The sequence below is a fragment of the Falco cherrug genome, chromosome 3 (genome assembly GCF_023634085.1).
Source record: "Falco cherrug isolate bFalChe1 chromosome 3, bFalChe1.pri, whole genome shotgun sequence".
In the NCBI taxonomy this organism is placed as follows: domain Eukaryota; kingdom Metazoa; phylum Chordata; class Aves; order Falconiformes; family Falconidae; genus Falco; species Falco cherrug.
The window spans coordinates 107338107-107350852 of record NC_073699.1 but is presented as its reverse complement, the minus strand read 5'-3'; the positions used below and the strand labels follow the sequence as shown (position 1 = coordinate 107350852).

The 12746-nt window shown below is 41.6% G+C and overlaps 1 protein-coding gene across 1 annotated transcript in view; it reads left to right on the top strand.

Moving 5' to 3' along the window:
- The window catches only part of PRDM16 (PR/SET domain 16), a 346351-nt gene that overhangs the window by 165701 nt on the left and 167904 nt on the right, over positions 1-12746 (top strand). Inside the window, exon 3 of the mRNA XM_055705566.1 lies at positions 10211-10261. Within this exon, the coding sequence (XP_055561541.1) occupies positions 10211-10261 (51 nt within the window). The remainder of the gene's footprint in view (positions 1-10210; positions 10262-12746) is intronic.

Here is a 12746-nt window from a genome sequence, read left to right as displayed (position 1 = left end):
CGAGGATAAGCTCTAGATACAGCTGCGGTTTATGGAGCTGGATTTTGGGCAAATTCTGTACGCGGTGGTTCGCCGGTTGGCTTTTATGTTTTATGTTTGTGCTTGTGATTTGACATACTGGCATGTAGAGAACTTAGAACACTTTCAGTGAGCTCACAAAGGTGTGTGTTACTTGAGCAGAGGGAAGACTTGCCTTTTGAACCAAGACAGGCGAGCATGCCTGTGAAAAAAAATTATCCATTATATACTCTTGAAAAGCGGTAAACCAGTTTGTAATTCTTATCAGTGTCTTTTTAAGCTGTGAGGAAGAGAATGAAATTATGTCATTTTTCTCTGTTCTTTCTCAAAGTCCTAACTGTAATTATTACATTTTAATAAGGATGGAGGCTGTGTCGTTCAGCATGGGTGACAGAAGAAGGCAAAGCCAGCTGGCCCTGCTCTGTATCTTGAGACCCGAGGAAGAAAACCTTTTACCTGGGTGCATTTAATCCTAGTCCTTCTCTTTGGCAACTGTGTGTACAGGGAGATGGAAGTGCTGAGGCTTCCCTGTTTCCTACAGTATTGGTGCTCGTCAGTTTCAGCATCAATAGGCTACAATGAAGGGGATTTTGTAAGAAAAAAGAAATAGTGTTGATGTCACCATATAGGTTGGAAGGGACTTAACCTCTGCTGCTGCAGGGAGAAGGGCAGGAGTCTTTGAAGTCTTGCCAATGGAACTGGAAATGAATGCCACCTCAGTGATACCAAGAATGAGGCAAACCAGTTGATGAGCTGTCTGTGAACCTCACCCAAAGGGAGGCATACATGACTGGAGTTCGAGTAATGAGTTGTTCTAGGGACTAGGTGGTATATTTGTTGAATCCATTTCAATACACTTCTTCCCTTTGAGGGTATTTTCCAAGATACCCTAGTCATAACAGGTAGGATTAGATATTAAGGTTTGAGTGCATTGCCTTTATAGATTCATATGTCAATGTGTGTCCTGGATAGAAAGGCTGCAATTTAATATGAACTATGAGCTCTTCAGCTGAAGCCCAGAGGTCCCCATACGTCAGATCAAGTGCACGTCAGCATTGCCATTACAAGAAGATGTATGATCTCTCTTTATTTACTTATGATTATTACTGATCATCTTAACAAACAGGTTATCAATATATGAAGTACAGAGTAAGTTCATTTATATTATTCTGTCAATATCAAGGTCATTTTTATAACTAAAAAGGGTCGAGAATAAAGGCTAGATGGATCATATATGACTAAAGCTAACCGTCCAATCCATTTACATTGCTGCAAACAGCAGAGCTTTATCTGTTAACCAAAACATTACACTTCACTCTTCAAGATGATTTTTTGCTCAGATAATAAATAGCTCTAGCTACATTAAGTGATTGTGTTATGTAGTTCTGTGGCAGACAGAATTTAGAGTTGATGACCCTAAGCTTCTGTTCTACTACTATTTTCTCTGTGGTTAGAGTGGAGATGTAACGGGTTTGCAGTTCAGAAGCACGTTGTCTCAGTGAATCTCATATTTTATTTAGTATAGAAGTCTGCTCAGCATGTTCCCAGGTTTGAAGGTGAGCAAACTGAGCAAATATAGATACAATTCAATAGATACAATTCAATACTTACAACTTCTGGTTTAATCCACAGACTGTACACACTGCTCAGTGCTAGACACGAAGAGAAGTGTCCCTTTCATCTTTTCAGAATTCAGTTTTATAATGGAATGTCCCTTCAGGAAAAAGGGAGTTCAATTTAATATTGGTAAGCGTATTTAAAATAGAAAATCATGATTAATTTAATGTTTTTTTTCTTCATTGTGTGTACAGTTACATATTTCTTTGCTGGGAGGTGTTTCAAGAAATGAGCAAAATACTAGACAATAGACTTGCAGGCTTCTGTTATTAATTGGGACTTACTCTGCCTTCAGGAATCACTATACACTGGAACAGGGGGATGCAGTGGGTGTGCACTTCCTACGTAAATGTTTCATCTCCACTCCAGGGTCCTTAAAGATCTCATTCTCTGTAGTTGGTAAGACTAAGGTATTTCCTTTGAATTGTAATAGTAAATAGACGGTTGCTAAAGGTGATGTTGGATTGCTGAAGTGGAGAGGAAGAGTAGGGACAGGTTAGCCGTGGTGTCCTATGGAAGGAAAATGCATCTCTAACTTGGATCCAAGGAACACATGTAATGAATGAAATATATTTTCTTTTAGCAAAACTGCCAAACTATCAAGCAGATTTCTCATGCTCATTAACACTGGACTTTAAGGACTCGATAAGAATGCAATATAAAATCAAAGAGCCCCTAAAGACTGTGAGATTATATTTAATACTCTCCTATCACCAGTCCCTGAGTGCTTGGCAAGAGAAACGGTGACATTTACTAATCAGTACCCTCTCTTATTTGTCTTGGCTGAAAGTCTCAAGTCCTCAGCTTATTGAAGTTATTACAAATGCTCTCCATTAGATTCTGTTTAACTTCCTGGTATTTGCAGCTGAACTTGATCGCAATGCCACGGAGGAGTTCTGTCTTTAAAAAGTGATACAGACGTTGTGATACCATGTATGTAAATTGCGTGTTTATTTTCTGTCTTGTTGTCTTTGTCTTTAAGCACGTTCTTAATGTTTGATGTTCATTCTTCTTAATATTAACTACCCCTGGCATTTTCCTGCACCTCTGTGGATGCGTAGAAGGATGTTTCATGTTATAAGAAGGTTCTGTTTCTTACTAGAAGATGACTTAGGATGTTCTTTTCTCTTGAAAGCCCCTTGGAATAACCTGTAATGATTTACCTCTGTAAACTGCAGTTTGTTCTCCTGAGAGCTGGCAAGCAGGAAGAATTCCTCTGCAAAGCCGTGCAGGACATAAGGTGTGAGCAAGTGCAGAGGTGTTCCCTGCGGCAGGTTACCAGAAATTTGGGCCATGAACCCCTCCTAATTTTGCATGTTTTTCGTGCAGTGCTGTACCACCTTTTTGTTCAGACTTTCAGCTGAAAAATAAATGGTTATAAAACGGGCTGTGGAGTGCATACCACAGCTTTGCAGACTGTTACTGGTCCGCAAACCACAGTTTGGCTGCTCTACAGTGTTCCCAATTGTGCTGGGGTTGCCCTTAGCAGTGAATGGTTGGTTTATTCTTTATATTCTTTTCAGCCCTTGGCTTGTTTCTTGCCAGTCAGAGTAGTGCTGTTCATCCTCCTTCACTCACCAGCCAGGAAAGGAAATTCTTCCTCTCAGACAAGAGCTTTCCTCCCTTTCCTCTTAATTCCAGGCACATTTGTTTCAAATTCCCAAGGCAGGATATTGAAAATTTCCTCAAGTTAATAGGGCTTCACAAATTTACGTACTATAGAAAAAGTAAAATTTGGGTAAATTTGTGGCCAGAAAGTGCTCTGAAATCCCTGTATTTTAAAAATATGGCTAATAGAAAAAATACTTAAGTACTGAAATGGTTTTCCACGGGTCCCTTCTCCCTCTGGCTTTACTATGAAAGAACATCATCTTTGTGACTTAGCTATTGTGGCGTTGTTAGCCGGTGCGGTTTAAAGGACCGTTCCAGCTCCTGAATGCAGAGTTTAACAACACGCTTACAGTTATCACCAGGGTGAGCCCATGCCATGCTATTTGCTGTTTTCAAAAGCCTGTCTTGCTCATCCTTCTTGCTCCAAACTGCAAAGGAGGTTGACAGGTTTCAATAGGCTTATTCTTCAGCAGTTTGTGCAGTGATGGGACAGCTTCCCAGTGGAAAAACCAAATGACAGTAAAGAAACACAATGTAAACCTGGCAATCCCAAATTAGGTTCATGTGTATTTTATATCTGTTTTCTTTAATACCACTCTTATATGGTTCTTATGTCCTCGTGCACCAGCGTTCCTTTGAAGTCGGTTACCATCAGAATTAATCTTGTCTGCATAAATAGCATTACAGTGCTTTTTCATCAACTCATTTGGCCTACGTCAGCGTATATAATTTCTGACCTTTTCCATAGCTCCACCTTGGGGGGTCTTGGGATGATCATCTGAAGGCATTCCTGGGCAAGGCTTTCCTAACTGGGTGACGTTATATTTATAAAGACAAAAGCATCAAGTATCAAAAATGGGCATTAATCATGAGAGTGTTTAAGGACATTAAGGAAGCTCAGATGAGGAGTGTCTCTTTGTGCTGGGAGGTAAAAACAGATACAACACTGAAGGTGAAAATGTTTACACGGAAAGCATCTGGATCAAAATTAATATTAAGCCAGCTCATTCCCTGCCAATACTCAAACAGCATCATGAACTGGATTAACACCCTTAACGGTTTTTGCGCAGGCTGTTGTCGCTCATGAAGCACTGTTTGGCCACCCATATAACATTAATGCAGAGAAGATAACCAATAGTCCTGTTTGTATTTCAGGACTTGATAGCTTTGGTGACAATAGATCGGATTATTAATTATTCCAGTTTATTCATTTGGCAGGCTCCATAGTCTGTTAGTGAAGGCGAAAGAATTTTGCCACTGATTTACCATATAACTTCAGGCAACTCAGTCTTTGGACCTCAATTATAGGCTTTTCAAGTAGATATTTTCCTTTCACAGAGAGCTCAGAACTCACCCAATTTTCTGTTTAATTTTTTCATATTTATATAATGATTGATTGACAGATCTTGGGTTGGTTCTGTGTGCTGTTTGGAAGGTCTGTGGTGCCCAGGGTAGTGTCTGTATTTGGTCGGTGATGCTCCTAGCCTGTGCGATGGAAGGGTGTGCTGCAAAGCAGCAGTGAGGCTTTGATAACCCAGCTAGATGCTGCAGGAGACCTTCACGTAGAACGCCAGACTTCACGGAAGAACTAGAAAAGCAACAGCTGTTCCGTCAGTGTTATGCTTTGCACAAATCAGTTTTTTGGTTTCACTTCAAAATTGGCAAAGTGTTAATAAATAAACAAACGCTTTCCTGTGCGTGCATTCACTATTTGCAATCTACAGAGCTGTTAATGGCAGAGTTGATTAGCTCTTTATTGCTACAGCAAGAGCATTTGTCAATATAACGAATGATGGCTTTTCATGTCTCAGGCAAATAGTAACAATGAAAAATACTTCATGTGATTTGTTTGGTTTTTTGTTTGGGTTTTTTGGTAAAATTGTCCTTGGGCGCCAGGGAGTGAGAATGCTGTTGTGATTTTTGCGAAAGCTAGATACAGACAGATGTAATGAAGAGTCTCTGTATGTGTTAGAGCCAAGTGAGCCAACGTGTACTAGCAGCCAGTTGAAAAGAAGATTCATTTTTTTGTACCAAAACCCCTATATCCCAACTCCAGCCTGTGCATCCTGAACATTGCCGGTTCTCCATGGAGGCTGAGGTGCTGCAGCACAGCGCAGGGCACCTGGAGGTGGGAATGTCTGCCCAGTACCCGAGATGAGTTTTGGTACTAATTTTTGATTCTTTGATACTCATTTTGATCCTCATTTTTGATACCCTCTGTGCTTGGAGGGCTGTATCCCATAAGGTGCATCCCGTAAGGTGCTTTGTGCTGCAGGCCTCTGGAAAAGCCCTTATGTATGTGAATGTTTCTATCAATATCACCGATACTACTTGCTGAAACACCTGACTGGGTCAGGGCTAGCACTCTCTGGAGTTTGCAGGAGGCAACTTTTAAAGGAATAATTAATGGAAATGATGAAGAACAAGATTTGTAGCTTAGTAACAGTGTCGGAGCTGAACTGGAGCAGAGGTACAGCAAGCAGGTGAGCTGCTGCCTGCATGCTGGGCAGGAGTGGCCGTTCCCTGGGGATGCTATGTGCTGTAGGGATGCAGGGATGCGTACCGCAGCTGGGCAGGTGGGTTTTTATACTTAGGGACCATGTCCTGGAGGTGGAGGGTACCAACCAGGATTAGGACGCCCAGTGTCGGGTTGGTATGATCGCTGTGCTGGTGTGACTGCTTCTCAGCAGCACGGCTGAGGCGGATTTTAAAGCCTGTAACAAGGTGGCTGGAAGAAGATGTTTGCTCTGCAGGTCCTGCTGTTCCCATGTGCACCGGGTGACGGTGCAGACAGTATAGTCATCGCATCTCAGTCAAGCGGAGTAAGTTACCTATTAACAACAGCAAATTAGACACAGTAGACACATAATCTGTGCTTTCGTCTGAAGTATTAACGTGAACTTGGGCACAAGTAAGAATCACAGCGCCTCAGCTAATTTAAGGCTAAAGAAGTGTCTTCAAGGTAAGTTTTTTTATGATCCGGCTGCATGCTGCCCCCTGAAGAAGGGGCAGGTTTAAGACAGCGTGGGTGGCACAGCCTGGGTTATGGAGTTGGAAGCGATGCCCCTGTAATGCTGACCTAGGCTGAGCAGGGATGGGGGTGCAAGGGGCTCTACAGTGTGGGTGTAGGGCAGGATAGCTTGGAGAGCGTGGGCTTCAAGGGCAGGTGCCTGGGCACTGATGTAAACATTGACATGCTGGCTTAACTTTACATCTCACTGACTTCAGCCGTGATGTATTGAGGTCTTACTAAAGAGTCAGATGATAATGAAGAACAAGTTATTGAAAAAAGTGCTAGTATCTGCACACTGACTTTTGTGGAATTATTGGGCATTCTTTTCTGTTTCCAACTCAGAGCAGATGTGGAAATACTTCTTAAAAATAAGTGATACAGCAGGGGCAGGTTCTAGTCTGCCATCTTCACCGTTAGTTTGCTGAATGCATCAAGCCATGCTTATTCAAGTTTTCTTTCTTTTTTTTTTTCTTTTTTTTTTTTTTGAATGACAGTTTATCTGAGCTCACAGAATGAATGGATAACGTTACTATTTACATAAGCTCATTGTGATCTGTCTCGGTAATGTAATCAAATTAGGGCTAACTGCAGCTGGAGAATGCCAGCTTGTAAACTGTTTTTCAAAAAGAATCACATGGTGTTACTTGACATGTTTAGTATACATTCAGGAGGCTTTGCAAAAATTATAGCACATCCCTAACTAATGTAACTAAGTCAGGATTCTGTTGCCACCAGTTTGCTGAATCCAGGAAATGAAATGCAGTGAAATTCATCAACAGTCAGAGGAGATACACCTCCAACCAGATTCCTGAAACACAAGTTTTCCTGACGTGGCTGCTGCTGACATGTTGTCTTTTTTTGGCTAAAATCAACATATCAGTTGATAGAAAAAGCATATGGTGTAAATTTTGAGTACATTTAAGAACATCTGTGTTAACTGCAAAAGTGCAGCCCACTGTACACGTCAAGCACTATATTTAGTCTTATGGCATTCGCATAAGATGAAGTCCAGCCTGAGCTAAAATTACCCCATGAGTAGATTTTCAAAGTATCTTTTGTTATTCTTATTAATAAACATCGCATCTGGTACTTAACTTTCCCTCTTTCTTCCTTTCTCATTTAATTAAGAGGTACTATTTACATCGCGATGTTGCAGTCATCGGGTTCTCCTCGTGCTGCGGGGTGAGCTCACAGGACTTTGCCCCTCAGAGCTTGCAGTGTGCCAGCGTGCCCAAGCCAGCTGCTGAACTTGTGTCCATCTAGAAAGGTGGTGGCAGCAGTTTTCATTCCCAACTGGGAATGCAGAAGAAGGATTTTGGCATTTCCTCCGTAGCCCGGGAAGGTTTCTGAAGGCTCTGTCGGAGCCGTGGCAATGGCTTTGGCAGCAGGAGGTTTTGGGTTCTAGCCTCTGCCCCCACAAGCACACAATACTCACCACACCCTGCCAAATACCCAAACTATCTCAGTGTCAGACTGCCAACCTGTCCTACTGACAGGGGCAAATAGGAAATGTGGGACGTTCAGGCTATGGGTCATGTCCAGCCTAAGGCAGAGTGGCTGTGGCAGAACTTACTCCCATGCTGTTGCATTTTGGACGTAACCATCTTTCCTTTTTACAGTCCGGTGTGAAGGAAGGATGGATGATACCATCTAAAAAGAGTTCCTAATCCCCTATTACTGCTAAAATACCTTTTTCCACACGTAAATGTTCTGATAATTTGAGGGTGGAGATGGTTTCATTGAAACAAAACCTCATCATGAAATCAGGGCTTGTTTCCCCAGAAGTTCTGTAATAGAAGGAAACTGAAAAAATATTTCACCTTGTCAAAAATCAGCCATTTTGCAATATTCTGAATGAACAGTTAGATAAACAGCCACCAATGCTTTCCTGTGGAAGTGCCATTTTTTAATATGTATGAAATACTTTTTACAGAAATTCTCTTCTCTTAAGAATTTTGAAATTTGGGATTGGCTATGAATTGAAAGGAAAAAAAACCCCAACAAATACAGTTTGAAAAACAGAACTTGCCCCTTGAGTGTGGATCTGTCCAAACCAACAAAAGGAAGCTTGTGTTGGCATTTAGATTCAGACTCAGGAATTCCTGACTCTTAAGCCTGTTTATATAGGACTATACCACAGCCCAATTTGCACTTCATTTTAGTTTTTTTTCCCCTTCTACGTTTATGGTCATGTTGAACGGGTGGATTATGTACTCTGAATGCACATACTTAACCAATTGTATTTAAGGGGTTTTTTGCATATAATAATTATAGTTAAGTGTCTTCATTTGGAAGCAGCAGTGTTTCATGAAGGTTTTTAAGGCATTTAGCACCATCATATTTATATTACAGCTCTGAAGGTTTCGTGGCCTAATTCTCAAAAGGCTTTTGAGGGTCACTAGTTCCCAGTGAAAGTAATGGGAGCTGCGAGTGCTCTGCGCTGGGGAGTGGTCAGCACCCGCCAGCAACCCCGTGACGTGTGCTTCTCGCTGTGCGTGACAGATATTTAACTTTCCATAATTCAGCGTGAGATTTCAGCTTGCGTATGTGCAACACACAAGTGCAGGAACACACAGATTTTTATTGCTCTGGTATTCACCTCTTGGTCCTGTTTGCTTTCAGCTACTTTCTAAACCACAATTTCAGTATCTATTAGAGCTGTTGTAAAACACAGAATGGTTTAGGATTCTTATGATTTAAAACCTGACAAGTTGTTATTACAGCTGAGCTTGGGGATAGTTGCCAACATTTTTGAAATTGGTACATTGGTCAGTCTCACCTGGGCATGGTCAAAGGGGTGCACGAACTCTGTGCCAAATCCTCGGCTGCTGAAATGCAACAGAGTCTCCTTGGCCCTTTCTTTTTGTTTCTTTTTATTTTTATTTAAGCAAGGGTCCTTCACAATGTACAGCCACTCTCATTTCATTTTGGGTTTCCTCGCGTTTTGGTCTCGGTTCCTTGGAGCTTTTTTCCGCTCTTCTTTGATAGCCAAAATACATCGGGTGGGCCTGGAAGCCCCGAGGACCTCAAGCCCACCCTAGCACTTGAGTATGTGTTTAACCTTAGACACCTGAGATCCCCACTGAGGTCAGTGAAACTGCTCAAATACTCGGGAGTCCAGCTGCTCCATCGGGTCCTGGTAGAGAGTGTTTATCCTGGTGGGGCTAGCCAGTGTGATGGGAAGTGCAGGTACTTGACCTCCCCGAATGCCTGCTGACCTAGATTTAATCGGAGGTAGAGCACAGCAGCGTTTTAATGACTTGTATCACCACACCTCTGCTGGAGGAGGAATTAAAGAGCTTCCTGCGCAGCTGCTGGGAGCGCCGAGGTGCCAAAGTGGTCCCCCAGCCCGAGCCCCAGCCCCACAGGCGGTCCCCGCTGTTGGTGTGGGCCCTGGTGTGCTCTGAAGCTCAGCACCTGGCTGCAGGAGGGGAGAGCACGCATGTTTGTCAGGGGAGAGGCGCCTCCAGCATCGTGTGGGGAACGCGGCTGTCACCAGGGCTGCCCCTGTCACCAGGACTGCCCCTGTCACCCGTCGTTTCGGCCAGCTGGCACAGCGAGCTGTGGCACTGGCAGCTGGCTTTGGTCACCTGCACCAGGGGACTCACTTTAGGAGAGCCCGCAGGTCCCCATCCTCTTAGTGACCACCTTCTATATCACCTGCCATTTGGGAAACATGTTCTTGTCAGCTAAACCTAAAGAAATTATTTCTAGAAGCTGCAGAAAACCTTAAAATATGTGGGAGAATACAATAGTAGTTCTGGTATAAGCCTTCCATCTAACTTCCAAAATGTCCGTGGTGCTCTGTTGCAGTTGAGAGTTTGCATTTTAAAAAAATAAAAACAGCAAAAACCAAAACGTAATCATCATCATCATCATCATGTTCTTTTATTATTTTGTAACGTTCTTAGCTGCAACTCAGTTTTTTTCCTGTTTTGTTTTTTTTCTTAGCAAATACTGACTGATCCTGAGGTGACCTCCCAAGAGGGCAATATAAAAAAGGTAGGACGTGGATCAAACTTACGCAAGTTGTTTTACTGTCTGGCTTTGAAATACACGTAGACACTTTTTTCCTCTTTTGAACAAAGGTGTGTATCACAATAGCATCGTAAAAGTTTTCCAATATTTGCTGTTGCTCTTTTGGATTAAGTATTGTGGTTCTTTTGGCGTATTTTTCTGTCTTTTTGTGATTCCAGTATTTATGAAAAGGAAAATAATAGTTTGAAGTGTTTCTTGATTCAGCTACAGAATAAACAGCTACTAGTCCAAATCGAAAAACCTCATTTACCTCTTTTCCAGTAAAAGAAAATGTTGGTCCTTTGTTAAAAGTGCTAAATTTTTAGAGGTCACTTCACCATGTAAATGTGGCTTATGTGAAGTCCAAGGGAAGAGGAACAGATATATGAAAGGATAAAATGTAACTCATATGATGTATTACTGGTGCTTTTCATTGCGTTGTGATGCTTAAACTATAATACTGACCAGAGAAAAATGTGTTCCAAATACAGCCCAGCTGTATAAATTTCTTCGTAGTAGCTGTGAGGCAGCCTCAGTACTACATATTTCAGTAGCCAGTCCACTCTTTTTGTTGGGGTTACTCTCAGTAACACTAAAATGACATTCTTTCCGTGACTATCTGTTGGTTAACAGCTTTACCAAAGTGAAGTGTTACAAGTCATATTGGATTATACCCTCTCTAGACGTCTAGAGGTAGTGCGTCCTTGTTGAAATAATGAGCGAGCTGTAATTCTTTTCATATGCAATTGTCTTAGAATGGCTATGCACAGTCCTATTCATCAAATATGATTTTTCGCAAGTGGAAAATATTTTAAATCGGAACTCGCAACTACTGCCATTTTTATTCATCCATTTAGGCGAGCTTCAGTACTGTTTCTTAACTCTGAAAGCTAAAAGGAAACACTTGTTTCACCCTGCCAAACAAAGTGAAATATAATACTTGTCGGGCTCCGAAGTTTGGGGAAAGATATTTAGACACATGTCCAGTATGGCCCGTTCTATTCTTACCATGTCGAAAAAAATGGGCTTTTATTTTAGAAAGCCAGGCTACCGATACGAAACATCCTTTGACCATCCGATGACCTTGCGAAGGACCTATCGCAATACCGCTGAACTTTTTACCTTGTTCATCTCCATAACTCATTTGGTGTTCGTCTCTGCCTCTGTGGGATCCTTTTGTCTGAACAGACATGGTGACAAGGTGGCAGGTTCTTATTATCGCAATGCACTTATCACAAGGATGGAGTGAATTCTCCATGGCCTAGGACTGCTCAGCTATTTCTTTCTCAGCCTTTAATTACAATATCACAAATAAATTCTGCATCCCTGCCTCGCAGAATCCACGTTGCCCTAAAGAGAGCAAGCTTTGTATGAAACCAGGGCAGAAGGAAACGTTAGACTGGCAGCTTTATATGTTCAATACATGGTTTTGGATTTAAAGTTCCTTACTGTTATTTCAAAGGGAAATGCTGCAAAACTACAGGTCTTTGAAAAATCCCGTGCCCTTAAATATTTTTTTGTACAGCAGGTATAAAACTGGACAATTATGATATTTGACAAGGGGGGAAGAACTGGCCTTCCACTTCTGTCTTTTAAATGCATTGTAGAGAAGCACTAGTGGGAGTTTATGAGGTGATAAATTTATTGAAGGATGGGCAGTAGGGTTTTACAGCTAGGGTAAAAAAGGTCAAAGCAGTAAGGTAAAGAGTTCAAGTCTAAACTTTATGGCTTGTGAAAAGACTACTGCTAGACAGCTTTTCAGTCAGAAGAAAATGAAAAATAAAGAATGAAAAATCATTCTGTACAATTTTTGTAGTATCTTAAAATTGTTTGTAAGTAGTACTCTAGCATTTTGCTCCGGTGGTACAGAACCCTCTTGGGAGAAGATTTCCTTTTCCAGCCTCTCTAAATCATTCAGTTGTCATATCCCTGAAGATACAATAGTTGAGATTTGACTTCAATTTATTCCTGTTCCTTCAGAGATGGGTTGGTGGTGAGAAGGTGACTGAAGACAAATGTAACTGTAGTGGGTGGGCTGATTTAAACTAGTCGGAGCCAAACTGAGGGACTGTAATTTTCAGTGGCTCATTTGACTGACTGCTGTATCACAGGTTTAAAATTGGGTAGTAACAAGGGCTAGAAAGAGGAAAAAAAAATCTCTAGAATGCAGAGAAAATCTGTAGAAACAGGAAAAAAACAACAGAGCAGCGAAGGGGAAGCATGATAGCAGTGAGAGGTAGAGGAAGATGCACAGGAAGCAATCTCTGCTTAAAAATTGACCCCAGTATTATTTCTGCTGTTAAGCTGCCAAAAAAAAATTATAAAAATTAAATGCTCTCTTGCCTAACTTTTCATACACTGAAAGGCAGTGAAAAGTCTGAAGATGTAGCACAGCAGACACTATTATATCGTATAATAAAGCAAGGCCTTTTTTGGCTTGGAGCAAAATAAGAAGTGTTTTTCCACTATG